Source organism: Agelaius phoeniceus, chromosome 9, assembly GCF_051311805.1.
Source record: "Agelaius phoeniceus isolate bAgePho1 chromosome 9, bAgePho1.hap1, whole genome shotgun sequence".
Lineage (NCBI taxonomy): Eukaryota > Metazoa > Chordata > Aves > Passeriformes > Icteridae > Agelaius > Agelaius phoeniceus.
Window position 1 is genome coordinate 15653731 of NC_135273.1, and position 26039 is coordinate 15679769.

The window sequence follows — 26039 nt, forward strand, 5'->3', positions numbered from 1 at the left end:
CCCGGCGCTCCGGGCACGGGCTCGAGCCCGAGCCCTGCCCTTGGCGCAGGCGCGCTGCGGGGCCGGGCGGCGGTGACGGCGGCGCGGTTGCGCTCAGCGCTCGCCGCCTCTCCCCGCGGCGGCACGGGCGCTCCGTCCTGCCCCGGCCACCGGCCCTGCGCCGCGTCCTGCCTGCCGAAGGAGGGGCCGCCCCGGCCGTCCCGCGGAAGGGCGGATTTGCCGCCCTCCCGTTCGCTCCCCTTTCTCCGCCACCGCACGCGTGACGCCTTTGTCAGGCTCCGGGCCCTCGGCTGGGCCCGCTCCTCCGCCCGGGGCCATGGCCGAGCAGACGGGCTTGGCGCTGCCGCAGACCATGGACAGGTACGCGGAGGGAACGCTCGGGCTGGGCCTGTGACCCCCCCGCGGCGGGTTTGGGGCCGGTGTCGCGGGTTCGGTTTCGTTTTTTGCCTTCTGAAAGCCTCGGTGGCCTGACAGAAGTTGTGCGAGCTCTGTCGTAAAGCAGCTCAAGGTACGGCAGGCAGCTGAGGGCTAGGAGGGATCGTTCCCGCAGCCCTCGGGAGCTGTGTCTGTGTGTGTGTCTGTGTCTCTGTGTCTCTGTGTGTGTGTTTGTGTGCGCCTGTGTGCCTGCGCACGGGCCCTGGGCATCCGGGGGCTGCGGGAGCCCTCCCTGGGCCTAGGAGAGCCTCCGGTAAGGGAACTCACTGACGTGCACGTAAAGTGAGGCACCAAAAGATGACCTAAGCTTAGCCGGCCTTGTGTGTTTTGTTGCTGGTTTTATGATCTGAAGAAAGCCTACAATTGCTTTCTGGAGCGTTTTTAAAAATTACAACCTTAGAAGTATTATGACTTAAGCATCTTTCCTTGTCTATAATTACTACTTGTAAATTCTATTTTTTATATTTCTTTTCTCTGTATGCTTTTATTTGAACATGTAGCACTTTCATCCTGTTCCACTGAGCACTTCAGGTTCCTTAAGTGTAATTTCAACTCATCTATGAAGCTCTTGTAACCTATTCCTACAAACAATAAACCACATTCACAGCCTGTTATTGCAGGAGTTGTAATAGCCTGGTATCTCAGAAGGTGGAGATCCAGAAGCAGTCAGGCTTCTGTCGATGAACCTGTCAAGTTTTCATCATAAGGAATTAAAAAGAACCCTGGTGGTTTTGTCCTTTCCAGGTCGCCTCTAAGGAAAGAGTGTTTAATGAAATACAGCCTGTCATCAGGCAGGTGATGGAAATGCAAACTATGAGAGGCAGGGGTAGAACTTGTGCAGCCTGGAAGGTGGGAATGAGAAGTTCCAGTTTGATATAGAAAGAGGATAAAGGTGATTTGGGGAGGGAAAGTTTGTCATCTCTTACCTTTTCAGTTTTTCTAGAACACATAGGGATGATTTATGTTATAAAAGTATTGCTGAATCAACTCCTCTTAAACTAAAAAAAAAACAAAAACAAAAACAAAAAACCACCAACCAAACAATAAACTTTTATCTGCACTCTGAATTTTGTGGTCTAGTAATAAATATTTACAGTCCAAGGAAACCATAATACTCTCTGTGGCTGCCCTAATGCCCATGGCTATTGTCCTGGTTCTGAAGTCCTGGTTCACTCTGTTGGGAAATGGCTGTGAGGTTGTGTTTATAATCTTTGTTGTGACCAACCAGTTAAATTAAACAGTTAATTAAAAAAGAAAAAGGGAAATTAGTTACCAGGTTGCCAAACCAGTTTACTGTTCTTCAGTTGTTACCTGTAATAGAGATGTGGGTTTTGATGTACACTTAATATTCTTGTATCCTTTAAAGTTTGTCAAATTATAATTTGTGTCTCTGACTCTTTTCAAAGACTTTTCCTAGTATGCTTAGAGTAGCTTGATGTGTAAAACAATTGGACAGTGTCTCTGATTTCCTTAATATCAAGGACAGCAGGGAAAGAATTTGAAATACCTAAGCAGCATAAAAGGAGGTGTGATATGCAAAATCTTAAAGAGTAATTGCAAATGATTATAGCTTAACACAAAATGCATACTTTAAAATAAAATACAGATCTTTTACTGAAGGATGCAGAAAACAGCTTTTCAGTGAAGATGACTTTCATTTGGATTCTAATAGTTGAGGAAGGGGAAAAGAAGGTTTTTCTTGTGTTTCCAGTACCTAGATGACCACCAAGAGTGGTGTCATGCTGTTGTATCAGGAATTAGGTGTTGCTGTAGATCTGAGTGCATGCACTGCTTTGTATACAAGGTCAGAGCTCCCAGAGCAAGTTCTTTGATTCTCTGTTTGTGAGAGAGAAAGCTGGATTCTTCTCTTGACTCTTAGATTCTATACCTGTATGATTACAGGTTTATTTCCTTAGTAAAGTTGGATTTCTCTAGTGCAAGGACTTACTTGATAGCATCACCACATTCTTGCCTGGGATTCATCTTTCTTTGCTGTATTTTGTGCTCCATCCTTTATTTGCCTGCATAATTCAGTCTAGGAAGCAGCCCATGGATTTATACTGAAGAAGGTAAATACTGTTAAAATGTACGGAGTCAGTTACTCAAAATTTCTACCTAAGGATTTTATACTTACCTGAAAGATTAACTGTAGCATGAATACAAGAAGCATGACAGTGAAGTGACACTACATTGTGGATTGTCTCATCTGCAGCATTTAGGAAACTAATCCATATGATTGGCATCATCTTTTCTAGCCTGAAAATTGGAATTTCCATCCCTCTTGTAATTTTTTTCTTCTCTTTCATGTTCAGATAACAGTTCCAGATAATAATTATTGAAATACTGTCCTTTTCTGCAAGCAGAAATTTTTTCAGTCTGTGGTAAAACCCCATATTTCTGAACTAATGCATACACTTTTAAGACAGGTATTAGTAATCTGGCTAAATGCTGAGATTTTATTATTATTTCATTATTTTTAATGCCTTTGTTCATGTTAGTTTAATGCATAAATTACAGAATTATAGTAATCTTTGTTAAAACTTGAAATTATGTGGCAGTGGGTTTTTTATGTGCTGCTAATGTGAGCTGTAATGCTAAAATGTACTCATATTTTTAAGCTTTATTCTCTTGACTTCATTTGGATTATGTGTGGATTGCTCTTGCACTTGGTTATGCCAATGAATGGCTGGGGTTCTGTTTCTCAAAGCGTATCCTGTGGCAGTGATTCGTGGTATCTCATATGCTATCCAAATTAAAGACAGCTGCTCCCCTCTTGCCATGTATTTGCCACCATGGTCAGAACGTGGTCACCATTGCTTTCTGTAATTCCGTCTTTAGAGGTGTTTGTCAACATTTGATGGATAATCTGTTGAAGGCTTGTGCAGGTACCTGCTGAAGAATCAACATAGTGATCATTTTAGCATGGTTTAGTTTTTGAATTAGCATTCTTAATTTTCTGACTGAGCAGTAGTTGCTCAGTTGTGGTCAATATCCTTGATAAAACTGGAGCAAGATGATGTGACTTTAAGTCTCTGCCATTCCCTATTGAAAGGAGACGAGAGCTGAAATTGCAGGTAGACTTAAAAAGCAATTTAACAATAAATTGTAGTTTGCTTAAGAAATTACTCTTACTATCTAGAGAGGAGTGCTGTTGCAATTAAATTTTCTCTTTCCAGATCACTGATTTATTGGAAAAATGCTAGCAATTGTACTTCAAAAATTGCAAAACAGCATTGGATTTTCCTTTTCAGTTTTTTGAAATGTCATTTGATTCCATAGTAATTTTCTTTTTTTTTTTTCCCAAGAAAAAAGAATATGTATGGTATTGTACATGACTTTCAGTTTCTCTTTCCATTCCAGTCACCATTTGTAGTGGTGTTTGTGTTGAGATCAGTTAATTTCCTTCCTTCTTTGAAAGTCCAGGCACTGTTTTAGTTTTATTTGTACAATTAATTGTTGATACTTCAGTAAGCTAATACACGGTTTTGGATTATGACTCTAATGCTACAACCTCAGTAGTGTAATTAGTGCAGTGTGGTCCTTGATTAAAGATGTTTATTCTGAACATCTTAGACTTGTACTGTATGTTGTGCTCTGATTTCTCACACTGAGGGAAGTTGACACACGAGTAACTCTTTCTAGGAGTGGAGTTCAACCAGATAAGATATGCAGAGTAATAAGCAACATAAAACACAGTACAGGATTTATTTATTATCTTTATTTTTCACAGAATGCCATCCCTGCAATTACTCAGTCTGTTTGTTCTACTTCTGCTGATTAGGCATGTCTCTTTTCCTTGTCCAACCTCAAGTAATTATTTTCTTTCTCCACAACAGAGTTAAACTCCTTTGAGAGAGATCTTTTGAGAGAGATCTTCCTAACTTCTGCTTGAAGTCTGTCAGTGTCTAGAAGTACCTGGCTTTCTGTTCTTCCTTGAGAGTAGGTTATTCATGCTTAGAAGGAAAGGCTGTGTGAGAGTAGAGAATGGACTGTGCTGAGTTCATCTCTACCAAGGAAACAAGGAGTTTGTTTTTCCCTGTCCTTAGTCCAACTATTTGGAAGTTGATGTTGATACAGGATGGAAAAAGCAAAATCACACCTATCTTGGAGAGTGGGTTTCAAGAAAGAAAGTTGGAAACAATAATAGCTTTATAATATCTTGGCTTTCTCATTACTGCTTCATCCCAGGTATATCCCTTAGTATTTTGCTTCATTTTATCCTGAAGGTTCTATGCAGATTGACTTCTTCCTGTGTCTTACCAGTCAAGGTGATTAATGGAGACTCAATGCAGACCTGTACATTGCCTTTTGCCCATGTGAAATATACAGGTGTCAGCATGTTGTTTATAAACTATCTTAACCTTTTGACTGTTGTCTAATGTTTGTTATTTTTCTGTCTCTGATGTCTGCTTTGATATGCTTAGGAACAAATGGGCGTGTTTTAGTTGCTGTTTAACAATTAACTTCTACCTGCCGACATTAGGTAATTATTCTTCCTATTTAAGTGTGAAGAAACTCCTGAGAGACAACTTACAATTTGTTGTATTCAAACTCTTGGCATCTCATGTATTATGAAGGCATTCAGAGAATATTTTCATTTGTTACATTCACTTATCTAAAAAGGCTGTACAAACTCCTGTTTATTGATCTCTTCCATATAAAAGTGTTCAGACTCTGTAATAGTGCTTAAAGTTTTAATGGTTTCCTTTGCCATGGTGTCTTTAAGTGCTCACTGAAATGGAAACTTCTGAAAGTTAATGCAAATGTGTTGAATAAATATATGTATAATAATTTACAGACAAATATCAAAAGGTTAAGGTATCAATTTTCCAACAACTTCTTAAAGTAATACTTAAAGTGGTAATGAATATGCCAGCTGTTTTAGGCTTGTTTGGTGCTTTTGGCATCTCAACCTGCTTATGGCCTTTCTGCATTGCAAAGAGGGTGGAAAATTCCTGGTGTGAAAATAAGTGCTTTCTGATGAACAATTTTGTTTTCCTCTCAGCAGCAGAATGGGCCAAGTACTAGATTTTTTATAGGGTATAAATACCTACCTTTATCAAAAGAGTGTGTGACTTGCTCATGTTTTTACTGGCATTTGTAGTTTACCACAAGTAGCAAATTCATTGCCAGTGCAAAATAATAAGAGGAGTCAATCTTAAAGGTTAAAGCAAACTGCTTCTGCCTGATGTTTCTAAATGAAACTGTTGAGATTACATAAATTGGTGAAGGGGCTGGAGCATGTGACTTACTAGAAAAAGCTAGAGGGAGCTAAGCCTGTCTGGAGAAGGGATGGCTTGGGAGGCCTGATGACCTTCTACCTACCAAGGAGGTTGTTCAGAACACTGACTGTGGAGTTTCCTGGCAGGATGATGAGAACCAACTGTAAATTTGAACAGAGAAGTTTTCAGCATGTGAGGATGGGAGTGATGCAGCTGAGCTTGGGAACAAGCTGCCCAGTGCAGATGTGGATCTTGGCCCATGGGGCTTTTCAGGACCCAGCTGGAGAACGCTCTGCTGTCTGCTCTGAATTTGGTGTTGCTTCTGTCTTGGGCAGGAGGTCTGACAAGATGTCCTGTGGTCCCTTCCAAGCTGTAATTCTGTGATACCAAGTGTGGATGTAATCCCAGTTTAAGGGAAAACAGCACAGTAGCATTTGCACTGCATAATTTAAGCATACTATGCTGGAGGTACCAATGGGAAGGTACAGCCCACTGGCACCTTCTAGCAAATCTGCACTCGCTCTTCTTTAGCACCAGCTCTGAAAGTTTTACCTAAAAGTTGAGATAACTTCCTGTCTAGTTGGATTGGGAATTTACTTTTTTTCTCTTAAGAATTTTTCCTCCTGTCATGTTAATGCTAATATGAGTGCTTTTTGTCAAAAATTTCTAAAACTGAATGGAAGTGCTTATGCTCATGATTTTTGTGTTGGTGATTCTGGGGGAAGGATTAGACACTTCCTGCCTAACACTACTGTAGGATAAGAAAACTTACAATCAAAATATCCACTTTTAAATGCTGCTTTGAAAAATTGCAGTGAAGTTAAATTAAATCAGGGGCTAGCTGTTCATTTGTTTCTAAGTTAACCTAAAAATTAAACTGGCCTGCTATGTAATATTTCCCCTACAACAAGTAAATACCAGTTGATTTAAGGGCTATCCAGGGAATCTTTGTATGTGCTTATGTTTGAAAACAACTTTCACAGAAACAAACTTTTTGGATAAGTGTTAGTGTTTCTAGGTTTTCAGGTGATTGCTGATGGAAAGTATGGACTGTTTAGTGTTCTCAGTTTATGTATCTCTGCCTGTTTCCTCCTATGACCATGCAGCTCTTCTTCAATGTGTACATAGTAAAAGAAACTGCTAAAACAGTGGGAAGATGGTAAATAAAAGAGTTGTCATGGACAAGAGGGGCTGGCATTCAGTGCTATTTTTTAAGCCATGTTGGTATAATTAATTATTTCTTCACATTCTAAAAAAGACAAGACCCTCTATTTTAAACCTGCAGTGTGGTCATTATGTACCTTCCAGATCTCTTCTCATTTGTTTCTTGTAAGTGCCTTCTGGAATGTGAATATTTTTGTTTAGAAGTGGATATTTTTTATTGGCCTAAAATGTGCCAACATTTAGTTAGCTTTCTGTGAGGGATGTAATTACAGAAGACCATGTGCAGGGTGCTTGTGACTGTTCTGCTGGTGAGTCATGCAGTCAGTTGCACAGCTTGTCGAGGAGAGTTACTTTAATGTTACCATCAGACACCTTGCAATTTTGTTCACATTTATTCAGAGTAAAGACATTTCCAAATTTTCAATGTCTGCCACATTTGATAGGTGGTGTTTGTTGTTCTTGAGATATTAACATCCCAAGAATTTATCTTGTTGGCATTTAAATTTTTTTGTGATTTTTAGGTCAGAAATTGTTCCAATTTTTATTATTAGGATTATATAAGATGACTGACTTAAGTAGAGCTTTTTGGTTTGTTCTCTTATACTGTAAATTTTCTGGTAAAAAATAGAAATTATAAACTGAGAATAACTTGAGTAATATTATCTGGCATAAACTCTTGAGTTCAAAGCAATTTGCTTGCTTGGAGTTGGAGGACTACACTTCCTTTTTTTTTTTCCTTCTCTTTTCTTTGGAAGAACTCAGCAGGAAGATTGCTTACCCTGTATGGTCAGTTTAACCATGAAACTCTCTAGGAATACATAAAAAACATCAAACTTCTATTTCACAAGGACTATCCCTCAAAATTGAATGTAAAGCAAGGAACCGTGTTTAGTTTCTAACAGATGTCTATGCTGTATTTGCTTCTGTAACTAAAGCTGCTGTGCCTAAAGATTCATTTGTACTTCTGCATTAACTGACACTGGAAAAGGGCTGCAGGAGATTGAGCTCACATGATACAGACTCAGTGAATAACTTTGCATTTCTTTTCATTTGCTCATCACAGCAACAGCTTAATGTCAGGATGGTTACAGTTGCAGGCAGGTCAGACTTGGTCTATTCTGTATGTAGGTCGCTCCTGTGTTTGTAGCATCTGTCATCCATTCTGTACATGTACCACAAATACCAGTATTGGTATTCTTCTGATGCAACTCCCTTCCCTTTTCCCCCCGTGTGAAATAGCATTGCTGGTTATAGAAACTACATATTTTTGTCTTCATTTGGAGTCTGGTCATCTTAGAGGTAATTAATAAGCAATTAAGGTGTTTAAGTCACATTCAAGGAAGTAACTTTAAATAGCCTCTAATGCATAATTTCCTAGTTGCTTCACATCTCTCCTGTGTTTGTGATTATTGACAGATTTATCAAACAAGGCATGAGAAAATGTTTTCCCTATATTGTATCATGCTGTCTGCACTATAAAAAATCCATTAAATATTTAAAGCATTAACTTAATGCTATTAGAATTCTTCACTGTTTGCTGTGTATGTACTTGACTACATGTCAACTTTCTGTTCAAAGCATGTTTCCCTTTTGGAAGTAAATTGTTTTGTGTGTGTGTATATGGTTCTTTGTTTAGGTTTTGTTTGGTTGGTTTTTCTTTTTCCACTTAGTTTTAGTCACTTTTGTTTTTCTTCCTAGGCTGGTGAGAATCAATGTTACCCACCCCCAGCAGGCACTCAGTAGCTTAAATTGTTAGTTTTAGGCCAAGCTGCTAATACACATTAGTAAGAGTTCAGTTAGCAAAATATATAATGTTTTAGTAATAAAGTGCTTATTGTACAAGTTGTTGTTTTTCCTGATTTGTCCTTTGTGCACGTGTAGAAGAGCCCCATTCTTCCTCCCTCACTTAGGAAATAAAACAAATGTTTCTAATATCAAAATTCATTGCATATTTAAAGGCTGATAGCAAGGCCACCAAACTTTGATGATTTCTCACCTTTTCCTTTTGAAAAAGTGAGAGTATGGTAATATATAAAAACTTTAAGATAACTGAATTTTGAAGACTTTGTGAAAGGAACGTGTCTGAATAACTGGTTGCAAAAATTTAATTTATTCAGAATGAAAGCTAATTTTTTTTACTGACAGTCTAGATTTTGGCAAACTAGAGACCAAAACACAACAAGATAGCTGGATATGAGGAGGGATTCCTTATTCTAAGCTGGCTAGAAGCAAAGACCATAAAAAATAATACCAAATTCAAGCACAATAGGTGATGTCTGGCAGTCAAAGGTGTAATTTTATCCACAAGCTAGAAAGCAGCCAGCAGGATTCAGGGAACTGTCCTTTACTCATATCTCTGCCTTTATATAGTGCAGTGAACTCAAGTGTGAAATATTTCCCCTTGATTTAAGCTGTAATTAAGAATATAAAAAAGCTTGAACTGAACTTCTGATAATCAGTAGATCTTTCTGGTGCACTTTCTAGTTAATTATTCTGTGGACTTTTAATGGGTTTGTTTACTGAGTTTTAGTTATCCACATGCTTTTATTAAAAGCTTTTTAAAAGCTAGTTTATAGGATGTCATTCTGAGGTTAGAGGAAGTCAGAGCCTATATATAAATACCACTTGTGTGACCGTGTGTTCACACCAACATTCGCTTGATTTTCTGTTCTTGAGCTGTTTCTATTGAAAGCATTGCTTTTGTAGTAAAGTGTCTTTACTGTTATATCTAGGCTCTTAACAATATCTCCTTTACTCAGCTTTGCAGGCTATCCTTGATGACTAGGCAGAGCAGAATTGGGTATAAGATCTTTCTTATAAGATGATAAGATGACTTTCAGGACTTCCTTTGAGAATTTTAGACTTTGTTTCAAAGTGACAGCATGTTTTCTAGCTGAGTGAGACAGGCTGGCATATGGCTGCTGTGCCATGCTGCCTTAAAAGCACCCTCTGAAGTCCCCAAGGAGCATCTAAGACCACTATTTTTGCACCAGTGTCTGTTCTTCACTCAGTGTATTTCCCTTGTGTGTTTTTCCTGTTAAGATAGTGTAAGGATGTTTTGAGTTTGATAGGCAGGTGTTGGATTGAAGATTAAAGTATTTTTTGGTGTGTTTGATGGCCGGGAAAATACTGGGGAAAGAGCAGTGTTCCATCCTACAAGTGGGTTCATCTCTTCTGGCACTTCATCTCCTCTGTGAAGCTTGACATAAGCTAACATTTCTCAGGTTAATGGTATTCCTTTGTAGCTTTTATCAGGGATTTGTAGGCTAGGCTTGCATTCTCTCATGACCAGGCAGTGTCCCTCTAGCACAAGATCTTATTGCTGCTGGTTCTTCACACTCTGGAAAAGGAAATGCTTAGTGGTAGCATTTGCAATGAGGTGTTTCTCTTGCTTTATGAGAGAACAGTTTGCTGTCCCCCTACTAAAATTCCAACCAGCTCCAAAGCAGCCTAATGCTACTAGGTAACTCCATTTTTCTGACATCCTAGTCTTCCAACTTAAACATGATCTTGTAGTGCTTAGAGTGTAGATGGTAAGTTTAGTGTAAAGCTTATCACTGTTCATCATCCAAGATATTTTATCTGTTGACATAGACTATGCATAAAAAGTTGTTATAGAAGCTCATGAAAAATTGTCTCTTCCAAACAGCAGACTTGTGGGTCATCCTTTAGAACAGTGCCTTTTTATGGCTTGTGATTGGAATGCTTTTGGTCATTTCTTTCAAGGTACCTTTTCACCCCTCACTGACTTGGCTCTCTGTGCTATTGTTACTATCAGTTATGTTTCAGCCTTTTCACTTTCTTCTTTTTGGATGTGAAATTCAATTGCAATAAGCTGCTCTGACACCTTGTGTTTAGCAGGACAAGGATGCTTTACTCTTGCAGCAAGGTATCAGCAAATCAGCAAATTCCTGCCACTTCAGGAATAGAGCTTTATGATTGGAGAGAAATGCAGAAAATGTTTTGGTTTATGAATGAACTGTAATGAGAGGGAAAATGCGTTTCTAGCTCCTGATTCTAGAGCACGTCACGCATGTTCAAATTTGCATTTTCCCACGGTAAGAGTTAGATCTAAAAGTCAAATAGGGCTTTCTATTCTGAGAAGTTTTCTGGTTTTGCTGACCATTCATATTTGTATGCCACTGAACATAAGGGAGAAAATTCCAAGATGTTTCCATTCCTACTTCAGTACTGAATATTTGAAACCAGATCATAAAACAGCTGTACTGTCCCAGTCCAGCAAGTCATCTTCCATTAAGTGTTGTGGATACGAGGATATCTGCTGGGCTTTTGGGGCTTTTTTGTGTTGCTTTACACAGTCATGCCTGCTTGAAAACAAAACTGTTTCATGATGGATTCAGCTTTCACAAATTGAGTCAGATTTGATTTAAATAACGTGAATTAGATACTGTCTTCCTTCCCATCTAAGACTGGTTTTGGAAAAAAGTAACCTTTAGAAGGGGTATAGCTTAATAAAAAGGAGAGCAGTCTAGGTATGTCTGATCCTGGAGGTCTTAGGGATGTGTTGGAGCTGTAGCTCCAACCAGGCACCAGAGAGAGAAGCTCCTTACTGGTAAGAAACTTGTGGTTTGGAGGAACCTGGTTTTAGGCAGGCCTTGGTTTCTTAGTCATGTAACATTTGGAGTATAGGATCTCTAATCTTCTATTATTACAGATTTCTCCCCAACTGCTTTGCTCTTAACACAAGCAGTGCCCTGAAAAGAGTTTGTCTTTGCTAGAGGTAAAAAAAAGCCAGATCCAAAAAATGCTTCATTCTCAGGGTCAGAATAGAATTTTTGAGACAAGAAAGCTTCGTCTGCTGGGGAGCTGAATCTAAAAGACATTTGTAACCTTATATTCAGAGCTGCAATAGTGATATTGGTCTGGAGTTTTGTATGTTTTGTTTTGATTTTTTTTTTTTTTTTGAGCCAAGGAAGTGTGGAGAAATACATTGGTGTTATTGATTTGGCTATGTAGAAAGTCATCAAGGAAAAAGGTTCGAGTTTCTATCAGAAACAATGCTTTGTTCCACCTTTTCAGCCCTTTCTATTTCAGGTTATCTGAGTAGCAGCCTGATTCAGTGGTAAGAATCAAGGTCATATTTTATTCAGTACAAGAAAATGGAAAATCTGGCAAGAGCCTAGATACCTGTTTTGAAATGGTTTTATTTAGTCCTTTCTGCTACAGCTGCTGTCAATGGAAAGAGATAAAGCTGATGACAGTATACAGGGAATTTACTGTTCATTATTCATGACTTGCTGAAGGTTTAAGTCTGTGAAGGATTTTGTTATTCATTTCATAGGTCTTTCAGGTTTTCAAGCATGATTGGCTGGCAAGAAGCAATTAAAGAAAAGATGCATATTTTTCTTGACTTACTAACCTTGACAGAGAACTTGAGAACAGAATTTAATCTATAACCATTGTCATGGACAAATTCAGTTAAAATTGCAGTGTAGCAAGATTATGTTCATGCTTAAATCTGTCATTATTTGAATAAACTCTAGACTTGCATTTTGTGATGTTATCCTTAGACCTAACTAGCTCTGTTGTGAAGCCTTTAATTTATAAATAAAAATCTGAATTACAAATTTAGAGCAGTTGTAGACTTAAATAGGATGTGGAATGAGTGAGTGAATGTTTACCTGTAATGCAGAAAAAAAAGCTTCTGAAGAGGAACAATTATCAGTAGTGTTGTTGTTTGTATTATTTGTTGTTAAAGTAAATTTGGGGATTCTTAATGTAAATAAGTCAGACTTTGATTTTACCTTCCCATTAAGATGAATGGAAGAAACTACAGTTCTGATTCCAGATGTCAGTCATCAACTGAAAGGCTCTAGTTTTAGACCACCACACTTTAAATTTACATCTGTACCTACTATAATGTGTTCTGTAATTAAAACTGGACATTACAGGTTCATTTTACGGATTGTTCAATATTAAATTGCTTTCTCTCTGGTCTTCCCTGGAATCTGAATCTCAGGTTGTATTCCCTTTTACAAGTATGCCAATTGTAGTATGCCTTTTACAATGTGCTCAATTATATTCCCTTTTTACAAGTAAAAAATTGCTCTAGGTTGCCTTCTGCTGTGACACACTTGCAATTTTTTCAACATAGTTCTACTACTGTAGATGTTAAAAAGATTTAGTGCTTTAAAGAATGTCTTGCAAGTACTTTATAGGCACAGCCATTTCTATTAGAAAAGCATGGCTATTCTTCTGTAAAGGAACACTTTCAATTTACAAATAGAATACTACCCAAAACAGTGAGGTCTTAAAAGCAAAGCTGTTAGACAACAATATTTTTCATGTCTTGAAGTTGGAGCCGGACAAAATTAAATTTCCCATTGCAAATTCCCCCTTCCTTTTCCTCAGAGGAGTTAATCAAAAGCAAAAGTGAGAGGAAAAGCATTGTGAACCACTGTAACATCCTGGCATAGAATCTACAATCATTATTCTCAAATAATAAAGTTGTTTTGTTTACGAGAGTCAGAGCATTTCTCTGTTTCTTCTTCCTCAGTTACTGTCTGTTACTCATTACAGATGAGAAACCTTTTAGTGTTTTGTCTTAATGTTGTTACACAAGTTGTTAAGAGAAAAAAACTTCATCATCAAAATTGTGGTGTTAGACTTCAGTTTGGTCACAGTGTCTAATTAGATTGTGTCTTGGTAGTTAAATTATAAGGAGGCTGTTGCTGTGCTCCTTTATAAGGGTTAAACTATGATTGTAGTGACTTGCATAAAATATTTTTTTTAAATCAAACCATTATAAATATATATATATATATAAATGTATAGTAATATTCTTATTTTGATAGACTCTGGTTTATTATGTAAATTTCAGTATCTTCAGTATGGGAATTAGCAAATTGTTTCACAATAGAAATTACTGGCTGAACATACCTGATATTTTCCTAGTTTAGATCCATATTTTGCTTTGTCTTATAAGTTGGCCAAAAGTCTGGCCTAATCATCAGACCAGATATCTGGGAGTTCCTGGTTCTATGCTCACTTCAGGTTAGGTTGTATAGACTGTCAGTCTTGTGTTTTCTCCTTACAGAATTAATATATTTGAATTTTTATGCCCACATAATTGTCAAAAGCAGAAATTTCCTCCTCTACTGGTCCAATAGTATTCTTGAAGTACTTTGTAACTTAATTTATATTATACAAAGTCAACTTGTTTGAACTAAATACTTCATCTTTTCAAACAGAGCAAATGAATTTGATATAATTGTTTAGAGTTTTTGTGATATATTGTATCATTTGTGTTGTTTTATTATTTAAGTGGATTGGACTTAGTTTCCCAACAGACTACAGTATTGATCTTATATTTTTAAAATTAAAAAAACTTACCAAAATGTTGTAGGAGATGATAAAACATTAAAAAATATGGATTTTCCATATGTTGAATTATTCAAAGGTTGGACTATAGTCTCAATGCTTTTTAATCATAAATTATCTAAAAGTTTAATTAATAATTCAGAATGTATAAAGCAGTTGTTTAGCTATCTGAAAAGTTATGTTTATTATGTTGATTTTATAGCAAAACTGTGATACAAAATACTTAAACTTCTGGTGATTAAGAGTGAAGTAATAACCATCATCTCCTCTAGATGCACATTTTCTTAAGCTGTATGCTTTCACACGTGAATGTTTATTTTAAGCATGTAAAAGTAGCAGAAAATACCTTTTTTTTTCCTTCCTGTGATTACAGAAGCTGCTGGGTTTGCTTTGCTACCGATGAGGACGATCGGACAGCAGAGTGGGTGCGGCCCTGCAGGTGCAGGGGCTCCACCAAATGGGTGCATCAGACTTGTCTGCAGCGCTGGGTGGATGAAAAGCAAAGAGGAAACAGTACTGCTAGAGTTGCTTGTCCTCAGTGCAATGCAGAATATTTAATAGTATTTCCAAAGCTAGGTAAGATACGGATAATTTAAATTGTTGCTTATTTATTTGTTCTTGCGTTCCTTTTTTTTCTCCTTTCTTGTGCTCAGAGCACCACTTCTGTTGGAAACCTGTCTATTCCCTTTCCCAGACAGAAAGAAATAACTTATATTCTGCTTGCATCCTGTTTGGTGGCTTAGTTAAATACCTTCTAAAAATTTTGGATCTGTTCCACTTAGGTATATAGATAAATCTTGTGATTGACCTGTAATTATTTCCTGGCTAATGGGATTGTTTTTCTTCTTGAGCAGAAGGTGACTTCTTTCAGCAGTTGCCACACAGCACATAAACACATCCTTTTTTTGACTCAGCTTGCAGAGACACTTTTATCAGAGGAAATTTAGAGGAGAATTTCCTAAGCAGCATGTGGCATTACTGGAAAAACATACTTTCACTTTGGTCAGGAGGTGTTTCTGAGACAATATTGCCCTGTAATCAAGAGGCAGAATATTTATGATTGCTGGATACTGCTGTAGCTCTGTTTGTCAAGGTCAAAAAAAAAGTTGGACATGGTCTTCCAGTCTCTTACTTGACTAGCCAAGTAGGATAATGCACAGTATGTTGCTTTTATTTAAATTAGCAGTGCTTGCTGTTATTTCAGCCCTTGTTTGTCCATGTGTTCTATAGGATATATTAAGCAAATCAAAATGAAATGTTGCCATGGAAACTTAAATTTTGTTTAGAAGTAAAACTGATTGTTAGAGAAATGGTGATGTAGCAATTGAGTGCAGGCATTTAGAGGATTTTAAAGAAGATTTTTTTTAAGTATCTTATTTCTGTAATGAAAGAGCTGAAAATAACTCACTGCCAGTTCTTTGGGAGAGGACCTCTTTCTTAGTAGCTCAAGGGCTGATGAAATTAAGGTGTCAAGGGAATTTTGAGTGACATTTACTTCCATGATAGAACACTGAGTAATAGGAAAGAAAATATACACAACAGTATTGCATTGTTGATATAAAAAAAGACATAAACCGATATGAAACTTAGTACAAGTTATTAATACAACAGCCCCACTTCGGCTTTGCTGAATAGGGTAACTCCCCACCATAAAGAAGGCATCAAACAATAACATTTAGAATTGGCTTTGGGAAGAAAACTGGGTTTCCATCTGGACACAGAATGCACCACAAAACCTTACACTGTTTGAAATTCTTGTTTGTATCTTTACTGATGAAATTGTAATGTGAGATGTTTGCATTTTATTTTGACAATGGCGAAAAGGGGTGGCAACTCTAATTTGGACAGGATACATTAACATAACAGGCGTTTTCATTTGTTCCTGCAATTCGTGGCAAACTGTACTTGAAAGCTTAGATTCCAACATTCCTGGATTCTGAAGCTGGCCTAAAATTCTTGCATGACATTGTTCAGTTTTTGCATGCAGGTATATGAGACTCCCTTCATGGATTTTGATATATTTTGCCTCATAATACCATCTTCTTCTTCTATTTTTAAAGATAAGGGCATAAAAATTCAGACTTGTCTAAAAGTACACAAGACATTGGTAGTAGAGCAGGGAAATTAATCTGGGTCCATGGAACATCAGTCATGACCTTGAAGTGCCTTAAACAAGTGAGCCAGTCTTGCCCTTCTGTAACTCTTTCTAGTAACCCAAAGCTGTTCTAGCACAATTCAACTACAAGTCAGTCAAGGTCACACCAGGCAGAGTAAGGACAGTAAGAATTTTCCAAGAAGCCTTGGAACACTTCTTTTGAAGACAGTGTTTGTCATACCCTTCCCTGAGGCATCACAGTTCAGAAACTTACTTACTTTAAGACTTCCCTTAATGTACTACTGGAAACTTTTTTCTGAAAATTCTGTGAAAGGATACCCTCATCCCAAAATTTAATTTATGATTATAGTTTAGAAGTAATACCAACTTGAGGAGACATCAGTGAATAGAAGTAACAGTGGGTGTTTCTTTATATATTTACTAGTTCAAAACAACCTCTCATGAAATATCTCAAAATCAGAATTCCGTTTTAGATTTGATACTGCCTATCAGTTCTGGTGATTGGTGATAATTACGTTCCTGTGAGCTGTTTTTGCTCTTTCAAGAACTTTCACTAAATAGAAAAAATATTGTTACCACTTTGAAAGTAACCAAAGAATCTCTTAGATAATTATTTCAGTTTAATAAAAAGAAAACAGTTTGGCAGCAAAAAACTCTTTGAAGCATGATCTATTTTTCAAAGTGAAAAATATTTTTTTCATATTTCCTTCTTTAATTTGAGTATCAGTGATATTTATTTTTCTGTTTCTTTCTCCATACCACCTTAAAAAGCAAAACCAGTTTTGTCCTCCTTTCTCACTACTTCCTTCCTAAGTCCTAATTAAAAGATTGTTTCAATAATTTTTTTCTAGTATTTTCTCAAGATTCGATACCTGATTCTCTAGCCAGGTTTCTCTTAATGATTAGTATCAGTAGGTGTAATTTGTTAGTACTTGTGTTATAAGGCAACCTGCAGTGTCATTTGAGTCTCCTGTCTTCAAACATAAGTTTTCAAAATGGTAAAACCAAACAACTTTTTCAGTGCCTCTGGGAAACAGTCAAGATGTGTAAACTACTGTGCATTTAGTACTTGCAGTTATGACCTTGTTGCTACTTCCAGCATACTGATAGATTCTCAGCACTTTCTTAAGTGTGTTCTGGAAAGTCAAACACAACTATTAAGAGTTGAACTGGACGTTCCTGTTGCCTTTTTTCCACCAGCTGATTTGAGCTGAATGGAACTGGGCTTTTTGAAAGCATTCTCAGTAGAGCTGTTCTCTAGAAAAAGAACTTACTAAGTCATGAAATGGGAGTCACAATTTTGTCACTGTGGGTAAACTTTGAGAGACATGGAGGATTAGTTACTTGAGGAATGCCTGTAGGCTGGTTTTGAGAATTTCCACTGATTTTGGTAGGAAAAAGTAGGAGGGAGCTCACAGGAACTGCTCATGCATATGAGCTGTGGGAGGACAGTCTGTATGTAGAATTTGTTGACAAAAACAAAAGTAATGTGGATTATGGTGATGATGGTTTTCACTTCCATGTATACGTTTCAGTGTTCTGGCTTTTGCCTCACTCATACTCTTGCAGTCCCTCAAAGCAAAGGTGCAGGCATTGCCCTTGTTTACCTCACCAAAGGTAGTCAGGGTATTTATTGTCTTGCCCTGTGTAAGTCTGGAAAGTGCAGTTGTGCATAGGCAGAACAGTGAACCAATTCATGTGTTGTTGTCAAAGGCACTGAATAACCTGAATAGGAGTATTTTTTCCTCCAGTGTTTTGAGAGGTGATCCTTTAAACATACTGAATGCAGCTTCTTCCAGTGGAAGGAATCTTTTGTATTAACTGTGCTACTTTTTACTACATAGCAGGATAGTTTAGTGACAGAATTTTCAGGTGAAGTTGTCAAAGATAAGGACATGAAGTACATTACAACAAATCGGTATTTTTTCCTTTAGAAAACTAAAATATCTAACAAATAAAAAAGGCACTAAGCCTAAAGTGGTTTGTACAAAAGAACAATTCTTACTCAACACAAAGGAAGCTAATCACTGGGTAAATTAGTGCTTTAAGCAGTGTATCAATCTCCTGGAAAATTGAAATGGTAGGTAGGCAGAAGTTACAAGTTTAGCTTAATAGCTTTTTAATTATATATTATATTATATATATTCACTTACACAGCATGTGTGGTATGTCAGACTTGCACTTTGCCTCGTTTGTTCTTTCTTATTGGTGATAGATGCTGACTTTTCTACAGTATGCTTTTATCTGTGTGTATCTATATATATATATATATATCTCTCTTGAAACCTTACTTTTCCTTTATCATAGGTCCAGTTGTTTACGTTTTGGATCTTGCAGATCGCCTGATCTCAAAGGCATGTCCCTTTGCTGCAGCTGGAATCATGGTGGGCTCTATATACTGGACAGCCGTTACCTACGGAGCGGTGACAGTCATGCAGGTACACGCTTCTTCCCTCTTCCTGCCCCCTCTGAGAGCAAAAGTCAATTCTGACTCCTCTTTCCTTGGCTTAAAACGTGCTTAGCTGCTTTCAGTGTAGTTACCAGTGAATTCAAGATGGTTTTTCATGTTTAACTGGTCATAGTTTATAACTGCAAGTATGCCTGTTGGGCGTGGTTCAGTCTGCAACTAACAAACTCCACTACTGCTCTAGCTGGCTGCCCTGTGTATGGCAGACTGGTGAGCACAATTCTGTTCTCATGGGAAAAGGTGCCATTACCACCTAGCTGCCAATAATGAGTATCTTCAGTAAAGACAGGAGATTTAATCTTTTCTTTTACTTGGAGAAAAACTTTGCTAGTAACATTCAAAGCGTTGAACTTGAAAGATGGTAAATTATTTTCTGGAAATTGTGATTTTCTTTTTAAATTGTATAAAGGAAAATACATGCTCTGAATGATGCAATTCATTCATAAACAAGAAATACAAAACACTGCAAATTAATGTTTTAATTACTTCAGACTATATGATTAGTTGAAAGGGGAAAAATAGTTTTCCTGCCTCTGTTCTTGTGAACTTACTGTTTAAATAGAAAAGTAACGTTGACAGGTGGTACCCTATTAACTATGGAAAGACTTGGTAATGGTGATTCTAGTTCAACCACAAGACCAGAGTTTTCAGAGATTGTACAATCAGAAGCACTTCCTTACCCTTTTAGTTGTTGATTCCTATATCAAGTCTATAACCCGTGTTTTACCTGAAAGCATAAAAGTATTTCTGATGCTAATTCAGCTGTAGATAGAATTAACAAGCCAATATGTTAATAAATACTCCTCTCCTTCTAATTTTAAATATACAACCTGGTTCTTCTCTCATAAGTCATTTGGCACTAGTTCTTGAGATGTGTGGTACTGCCCTGCCCTGTGAAGATGGTGTGCTGTTTTGGTTCAGTTTCTGTGTGATCTGAAAGCAGAAATGGAGCCCAAATGAGTGGTGCAGTTTCCCTGTACCAGTGTGGCCAAGGGTCAGGCAGCTGCATAGGTGATGTGTAATGGCTTTCAGTACCCCCTCCATTCCAGTGGGTGAGTCTGTGTATTACAGAGTGGTGCAATTAAGTATTTCTTCATTGGATATTTCGTTGTTGTGGCTCCAACAGGAGCATTACAACCATCTGTAATACTACAACGAGACTTTGGAAATGCATCAGTCCTTTTCTCCTTGCTCACTGCTACACTGAGCTCTTTCTGTAGGAAATGGTGACCTTTTTAGCTGCCCTAGAGCTCTACAGCCAGATGGAAAAATAAATGCTTTGTTCTGAAGTTGTTTTGCTTTTGAAGTGAGGATCTGTGTAAACATTAGTTTGGGCAGCTGGTCAAATCGCAGATATGAAGAATTAGCCATTTTCATGATTTAATGTTTTGATTGTATGGATGGCATGCTGGGCAAGACAGTAATTTAGTTTTGCTTGTAGAGGAGCAGACTGAGTGGGTAGTAGAGGGAAACTGTTCCAACCCTTTTGCCACCCCAGCCTTGCTAGGTTTAATACAATTTTTCTCCTGATGTATTTCAGACTCTTTTCCCTTAGTTGAAGGGCCAGAGAGAAGCACAGAAGCTATTTTTAGACTTCAGGTGCAGAAAAATAAATACAGAATTGACATTGTGGTAGCTAAGTCAGTAACAAGTCAGAGGGAGTTACTGAAAGCAGAGAAATAAAATAATCTAAAGCAGGAAGAGACAAGATACTGAAGCATTTTGTGATGGATGATGACTATAAGGAGAAAAAAGATAGTGTCAGACTTCACAGCTTGAGTAGAAGATACTGAAGAAGCTGGAAGACAAATGCTGAATGTTTTTTCAGGAATAATCTATTGGCAGCAACAATATTGGTTATGCCTATTTTTAGAGGCTGTGGTATATAACATAACTTCCTGTTCTGGAGGTGTAACATGGAATGCTTTTCAGAGCAAGGCAAAAATGTACAGTTTGAAGGTACTGTGGTACATGTAGCTTCTTCCCTGTGTCCTACCTATTCCAGAAGTACTGGGTTTGTTATTTTCCTGTTTTACAATTTTGCTGTTGTTTCATGTTCTTACCTTCTAATTCTAATTTTTGTGCAATTGAAGACTTGTTAAGTTATTGTACTTGTGGGGAAAACAAGAAGTCAGTGAAAACACATCAGAAAATCCAGTGCCTGACAAACATAATTATTATTTTAGTGTTTTTAGTCCTCCCAGATTCTTACAGAAAAAGTCATGAAAGAGCCTGTTCTTCCTGGAAGCAATTCAATGACTGTATTAGCATTTATACTTATTAAATTGAGACAAATCTAGAGGATATCTACCACTCTAATGTAGTTTTTTATCCTCAGTCCTACTAGATTTATTTAAAATTAAAGCAATGTATTTTTTAAAAGACATAAGGAACCGTTCTGTTGCAGTTGTAACATCTGCATTTTATAAATGGAAAAGTCTGATTAATTTTTTTTGTATATCAGCAGAAAAGTGTAGCCATAGCAGTAATAATGATCTTTTAAAATCCTTGAACGAACTACATATGAAAATAAGGTACATGTGAAGATATGCTGCTATTTCCACTACAGTTGAAAATAATGTTCATCTTCCTGCATTGTCCTGAGAAACAATAGTTAAATACTGTGATCTCTGTTATGTAAGGTATTCCTAAAAACCACAAAATATGGATAAAAACATCCTGAGGTACCTACTATCAATTTATCCTATGAACAGTAGTATCTGACCAGTTTCTGAGTGTAGAAGTAATTGTTATAAAACTGTAAATTCTTAAATGCATTTTGGAAAGCTTGCTGTATTATTAGTGTTTCAGATGTTTAGGCTTTTACTTACACAGAAACACATGAAACCTTTCTTGAGATGGTCAGGAATTCTGTTACAGCTCTCTGCAATAATAATGATTTGCAAAATAGGGCTGGTAGCTCACCTGCATTATGCTCCATAAGCAACCAAGGATACAAAGAGAAAACAGCATAAATTAGGTAAAACAGTGTTCTTTTTTTCTTTAACTTAAAACACGTGGGCAGCTTCAAACAAACTCAACTTTTTAGGTTACATTTTTGTTCATTTGTGCATTGTAACATTGTTGTGGCCTTTGTTATGTTTGTCAACTATATGCATATTTTCTAGGTTGTGGGTCACAAAGAAGGTCTTGATGTGATGGAGAGAGCTGATCCTTTATTCCTTTTGATTGGCCTTCCCACTATCCCGGTCATGCTAATACTGGGCAAGATGATCCGTTGGGAGGACTATGTGCTCAGACTGTGGCGCAAATACTCTAATAAACTACAAATTCTGAACAGCATATTTCCAGGTAGTGTGATTCAGTTTAAAAAGAAATGCCAAGATTGAACTGCCTTTAGGAGATGGGGATAGGCAAGTAGTTTTTGCTATTTTTAAGTAGAGGTGATTAACACTATCCCTCTATTTCATGTTCATTCTGTTTGGATTGTGTTTGTGTAATATGTCCTGAGATGGGTGTGGCAGGAGTAGCTGGAACATGGTTTCAGTTCAGGCTTTAGTAACAAAACAAGCTACTAAAAGTCATGGGTCTTACTTGAAAGTAAAACTGCAGTCGTTTATTGGAAACAGACTATTCACTGAGAAGAGGGATAGTTCTCACAAAGTAGTTGGGCTATAGATTTGTAGTGGAGTGGGGAGTGGGCAGTAATGCACTTTCTGTGTTCTTTTTTGAGGCAGTATAGGCTATGTAACCTTTTTTCCCCGTTCTCATCCATTTAGGCATTGGATGTCCTGTTCCTCGTATCCCAGCAGAGGCCAACCCTTTGGCAGATCATGTCTCTGCCACGCGTATTCTGTGTGGAGCTCTAGTTTTCCCTACTATTGCCACAATAGTTGGCAAGCTGATGTTCAGCAGTGTTAACTCAAATTTACAAAGGACAATCTTGGTAAGATTCAATACTCTGTTTCATAAATTATTATACTAGAGGAATGTGAAGTGTTGTGAAGGAGGGAGGCAAAAGAAAAAGAAACATAAATTGATCTGGAATTTTAAGAACAGTATTTGACTAAAGGAAGGGTTTTTTTAAGGTTGCCTGTTTTAGCAGTGGACAAACATCATGTGTGTGAAAGACTGTCTTTATGACTGAAACTAATCTCAGTTCATGACAAGGATGAAAGTTTTATCTGGCACTATAGTAGAGCAGGCCTTAGCAGTAATTAAGGCTGACAATGAAGATGAGGAGCCAGCATCTTCTAAGAACAGTCTCTGTAAGGGAAGACTGGGATTTATATCATAAACCTTTTCATATTAGCTTTTGTTTACTGATTTGGAGAGAAGCTCTTTGTTTCTTAGTTTAATAAGGAGAGGAAAATTAACTCTCCATAGAGTTCAAATGGAGAGGGAATGACAATCTCTTGCTTTGTGAATAACCTCTCTGGTTGCAGCCTTTCAAGGACAAGTACACTGAGTTTGGTAATATGGAATCCCTGCTCATCTGACTGTCACCACAGCCCATTTTCAATTCCTGCATGTTTACGTACCCCTCTCTTTTATGTAGATCAAACAGTGATATTGCAAATGTTCATGCAAACTAAAAGCTTCTTGGTGTCTCATTTTGAAGACTTGAGATAAACATATTGTAAAGCTTTCTAGAGAGAAAAAAAGGTTGTTTTGCAAAAATAGATTTTATTTTACTCCACTTTTGGCAAGTGCCATTTTTCACAGTCTAGTTATAGAATGGTTATCAGTACTATTCCTTGTGCCTTGTATAGTATACATTCAGAGAAGGGAGGAAAGCGGATACATATCTGCATTTTCTTTGTTATTGAAATAAGATTTTGATTTTTTAAATTTAGAATAATGGTGAGACTTCCAAGGAAATAAAAGCTTTTATAGATTCAGTCTGTAATCCCTTTAAGTAATGTTAACCTCTGTAATAGTGCATTGTGACAGAAAACTTTGAGATACTCATTTGGAACTGTACTTAGTTAATCTTAAGAAGAAAATATCATATGTATAGAAAACAAATCTTCTCTGACTGGAAATTTTTAAGAACATTTGCAGTGATATGACACTGAACCGTGCAGGTTTTCAAAATATCTTTTTATTTCAGGGTGGAATTGCTTTTGTTGCTATAAAAGGAGCTTTTAAGGTTTACTTCAAGCAGCAGCAATATTTGCGCCAAGCTCACCGCAAAATTTTAAATTACCCTGAACAAGAAGGAGCGTAAGGCTGTATCCTCCAGATGTCACAGAGTCTCACCTAACAGGTTTCCAGGTTGTATTGGTTCCATTGTTATTGCACAGTAGTGGAAAATTGTGACAAGTTGCTGCTCCTTTATTTTTTTTTTCCTTTAAATACAATAAAGCACTGTCTTGTGGCAGGGTAAATCCTTTCAGCAACCACTGAACTTAAGAATGTGATTTGGCTTTCATTATTTTTTGGGTATTTTTGTTGGGCAATAGGCTTTTGAATTATTTTCTTTGAGCCAATATACTGAATGGAAAAAAAAAAGAATCAACTACAGAACATTTTAAATGTAGTTAGGTAGGCTATATCCAAATGTCTTTTCTCTAGGTGATTTTGTACCCACGCTGTCATTCAGTTTAGCATTTCACACCATGAAGGGAGATTGCTTTAGAAGGGGAATGTGAGTCATTACCAAGGAGAAATAATTTTCCTTGAGTTTTGCTGGTATCAAACAGGGAGTGTGAAATACCCAAATGACAGAGAAAGCAGAAGATAGATCACTCTCTACAGGACTTATATGTCAGCTTTAACCACCTAAGTATTAGGTGTTAAAATTAGCATGGCTTTCAGGTGACTATTTTACTACTGGTAATTTTCAGTGTCCTGTTGTATCTTCTGCAGTGCCTAGTGTAATTTTCTCATGGCTTTACTGGTTTGTAACTGGTGCTGGATTGCATTTTTTCCTCCAGTTAAAATAATTACAAGGGGGAAATAAATTTCACTTGCTTATTTTGTAGTTAAGTATTAGAACACTTGTTTAATTTCCATATTCCTTTATGTTGTGTAAATACCCATAGAAAACCTGTGAGAAAGCAGCATTGAACACTAAAGCTCCATATGAACTGCCAGCAGGGCATCCCCTGAAGCATCCAGACCTGAGTGTGTAACTCAGCTCTGCTCAGGACTGGGCTCTCCTGCCCTGGTGGCAGTGCTGGCTGCAAGGGGCTGACACTACACTCTGGGTACCTGAGCTGAGCATCCTGCCAGCAGGGTCCTTGGCTTAAGGTAACTGGGCTCCATTTTTGTAAAGGACTACAGGATAAATCTTAAATGTGTCATAAAGTTTATTTATACAGTAAGCTTTACTGTTCCCATATGTCTAAAGTAGTCAGTTGAGGGAGACATTAGCACTTCCATTATTTGATGTATTTCTAAATCTGATTTCAACAGAAATTGATTGTTTTGTGAAGTTAAATTCTGACAAACATAATTTGAATATTGCATATTCATACCAGACCTAATATGGATTTCGTATTTGAAGTTCTTTCTTAACAATAATTTCTTTGTTTTTCTCCGAGTTTTCTCTTGTTCATATTAGTATGTCAAATGCATGAAGAATAGCTTAAAAATATTTGAGTGGAATTATTCATTAGTAAATATTTCTTTTCACCAGAAATGAAGTAAATGCAGAATGGACTTCCTATTTGACTGCAATAATGTATGTTAGGAGAAATTCCAAGTAAGGTACCTTTTCTATAGTATGTTTATCTTAATTACCAAGATGTAATATTTTAAAACTGTACAAAAGTGTATATAAAGGCCAGTTAGTATTAAAAACCTATACAGGTGTTAAAAATGATACACTCAATCAATATCAAATACTTTTGAGGCTCTTGCTGTAATGGAAGAATGACTATAACCTTGTAAGTCTGCTGATTATATTTGTCTTAGTAGGCTCACTTTTATATAAAACCTAAACTGAGTAGCAACCTCTGAAAGTTGCTACACTCTGTAAGATAGTCTTGAAACAATATAATATGTATTTCTTACAGAATTCCTCGTTTCAAGAAAACAGCTTTTCAGTGGTCTTCACTGTATATATTTCCAAGCAATTTATTACTGTTTTTTAAAGTCTCGTGGAGAGAATTGAATGATGCAAATTAGTTGAAACTTGTTTCATGGGAAAGCTCATTGTCTCCTCTGGAAGTTAAAGCTATTGTAAAAATACAATTATAAAATACTGTATGGACTGTAAGATGATTTCACTTGAGTGGTTTAAAGGTCATTAATCTGTAAATCTTGTTTTTAAGTATTGAAAATTATAGTTATGTTGAATTAGGTTGAATAAATATTTTTTACACTC

At 37.1% G+C, this 26039-nt stretch overlaps 1 protein-coding gene and 1 long non-coding RNA gene across 3 annotated transcripts; one reads left to right on the plus strand and one right to left on the minus strand.

Annotated features, from left to right (window-relative positions):
• Positions 1–48: 48 nt before the first annotated feature.
• MARCHF5 (membrane associated ring-CH-type finger 5) lies at positions 49–26039 on the plus strand. 2 transcript variants are annotated; one of them, XM_077183056.1, is made up of 6 exons: positions 49–360; positions 14536–14738; positions 18616–18716; positions 21874–22057; positions 22486–22652; positions 23820–26039. In XM_077183056.1, exons 1-6 carry the CDS (start codon positions 317–319, stop codon positions 23934–23936), a joined length of 816 nt encoding a protein of 271 aa, XP_077039171.1. In that variant the 5' UTR covers positions 49–316; the 3' UTR covers positions 23937–26039. The 2 variants fall into 2 exon arrangements, with proteins under 2 accessions (XP_077039171.1, XP_054493855.1); XM_054637880.2 differs by having other exon boundaries at positions 50–360; positions 18586–18716.
• LOC129123501 (uncharacterized) lies at positions 2865–14615 on the minus strand. Its single transcript, XR_008534696.2, has 2 exons — positions 14509–14615; positions 2865–3327 (listed from the first exon to the last, which is right to left on the minus strand). It is a non-coding gene; the product is annotated as an uncharacterized LOC129123501 (long non-coding RNA).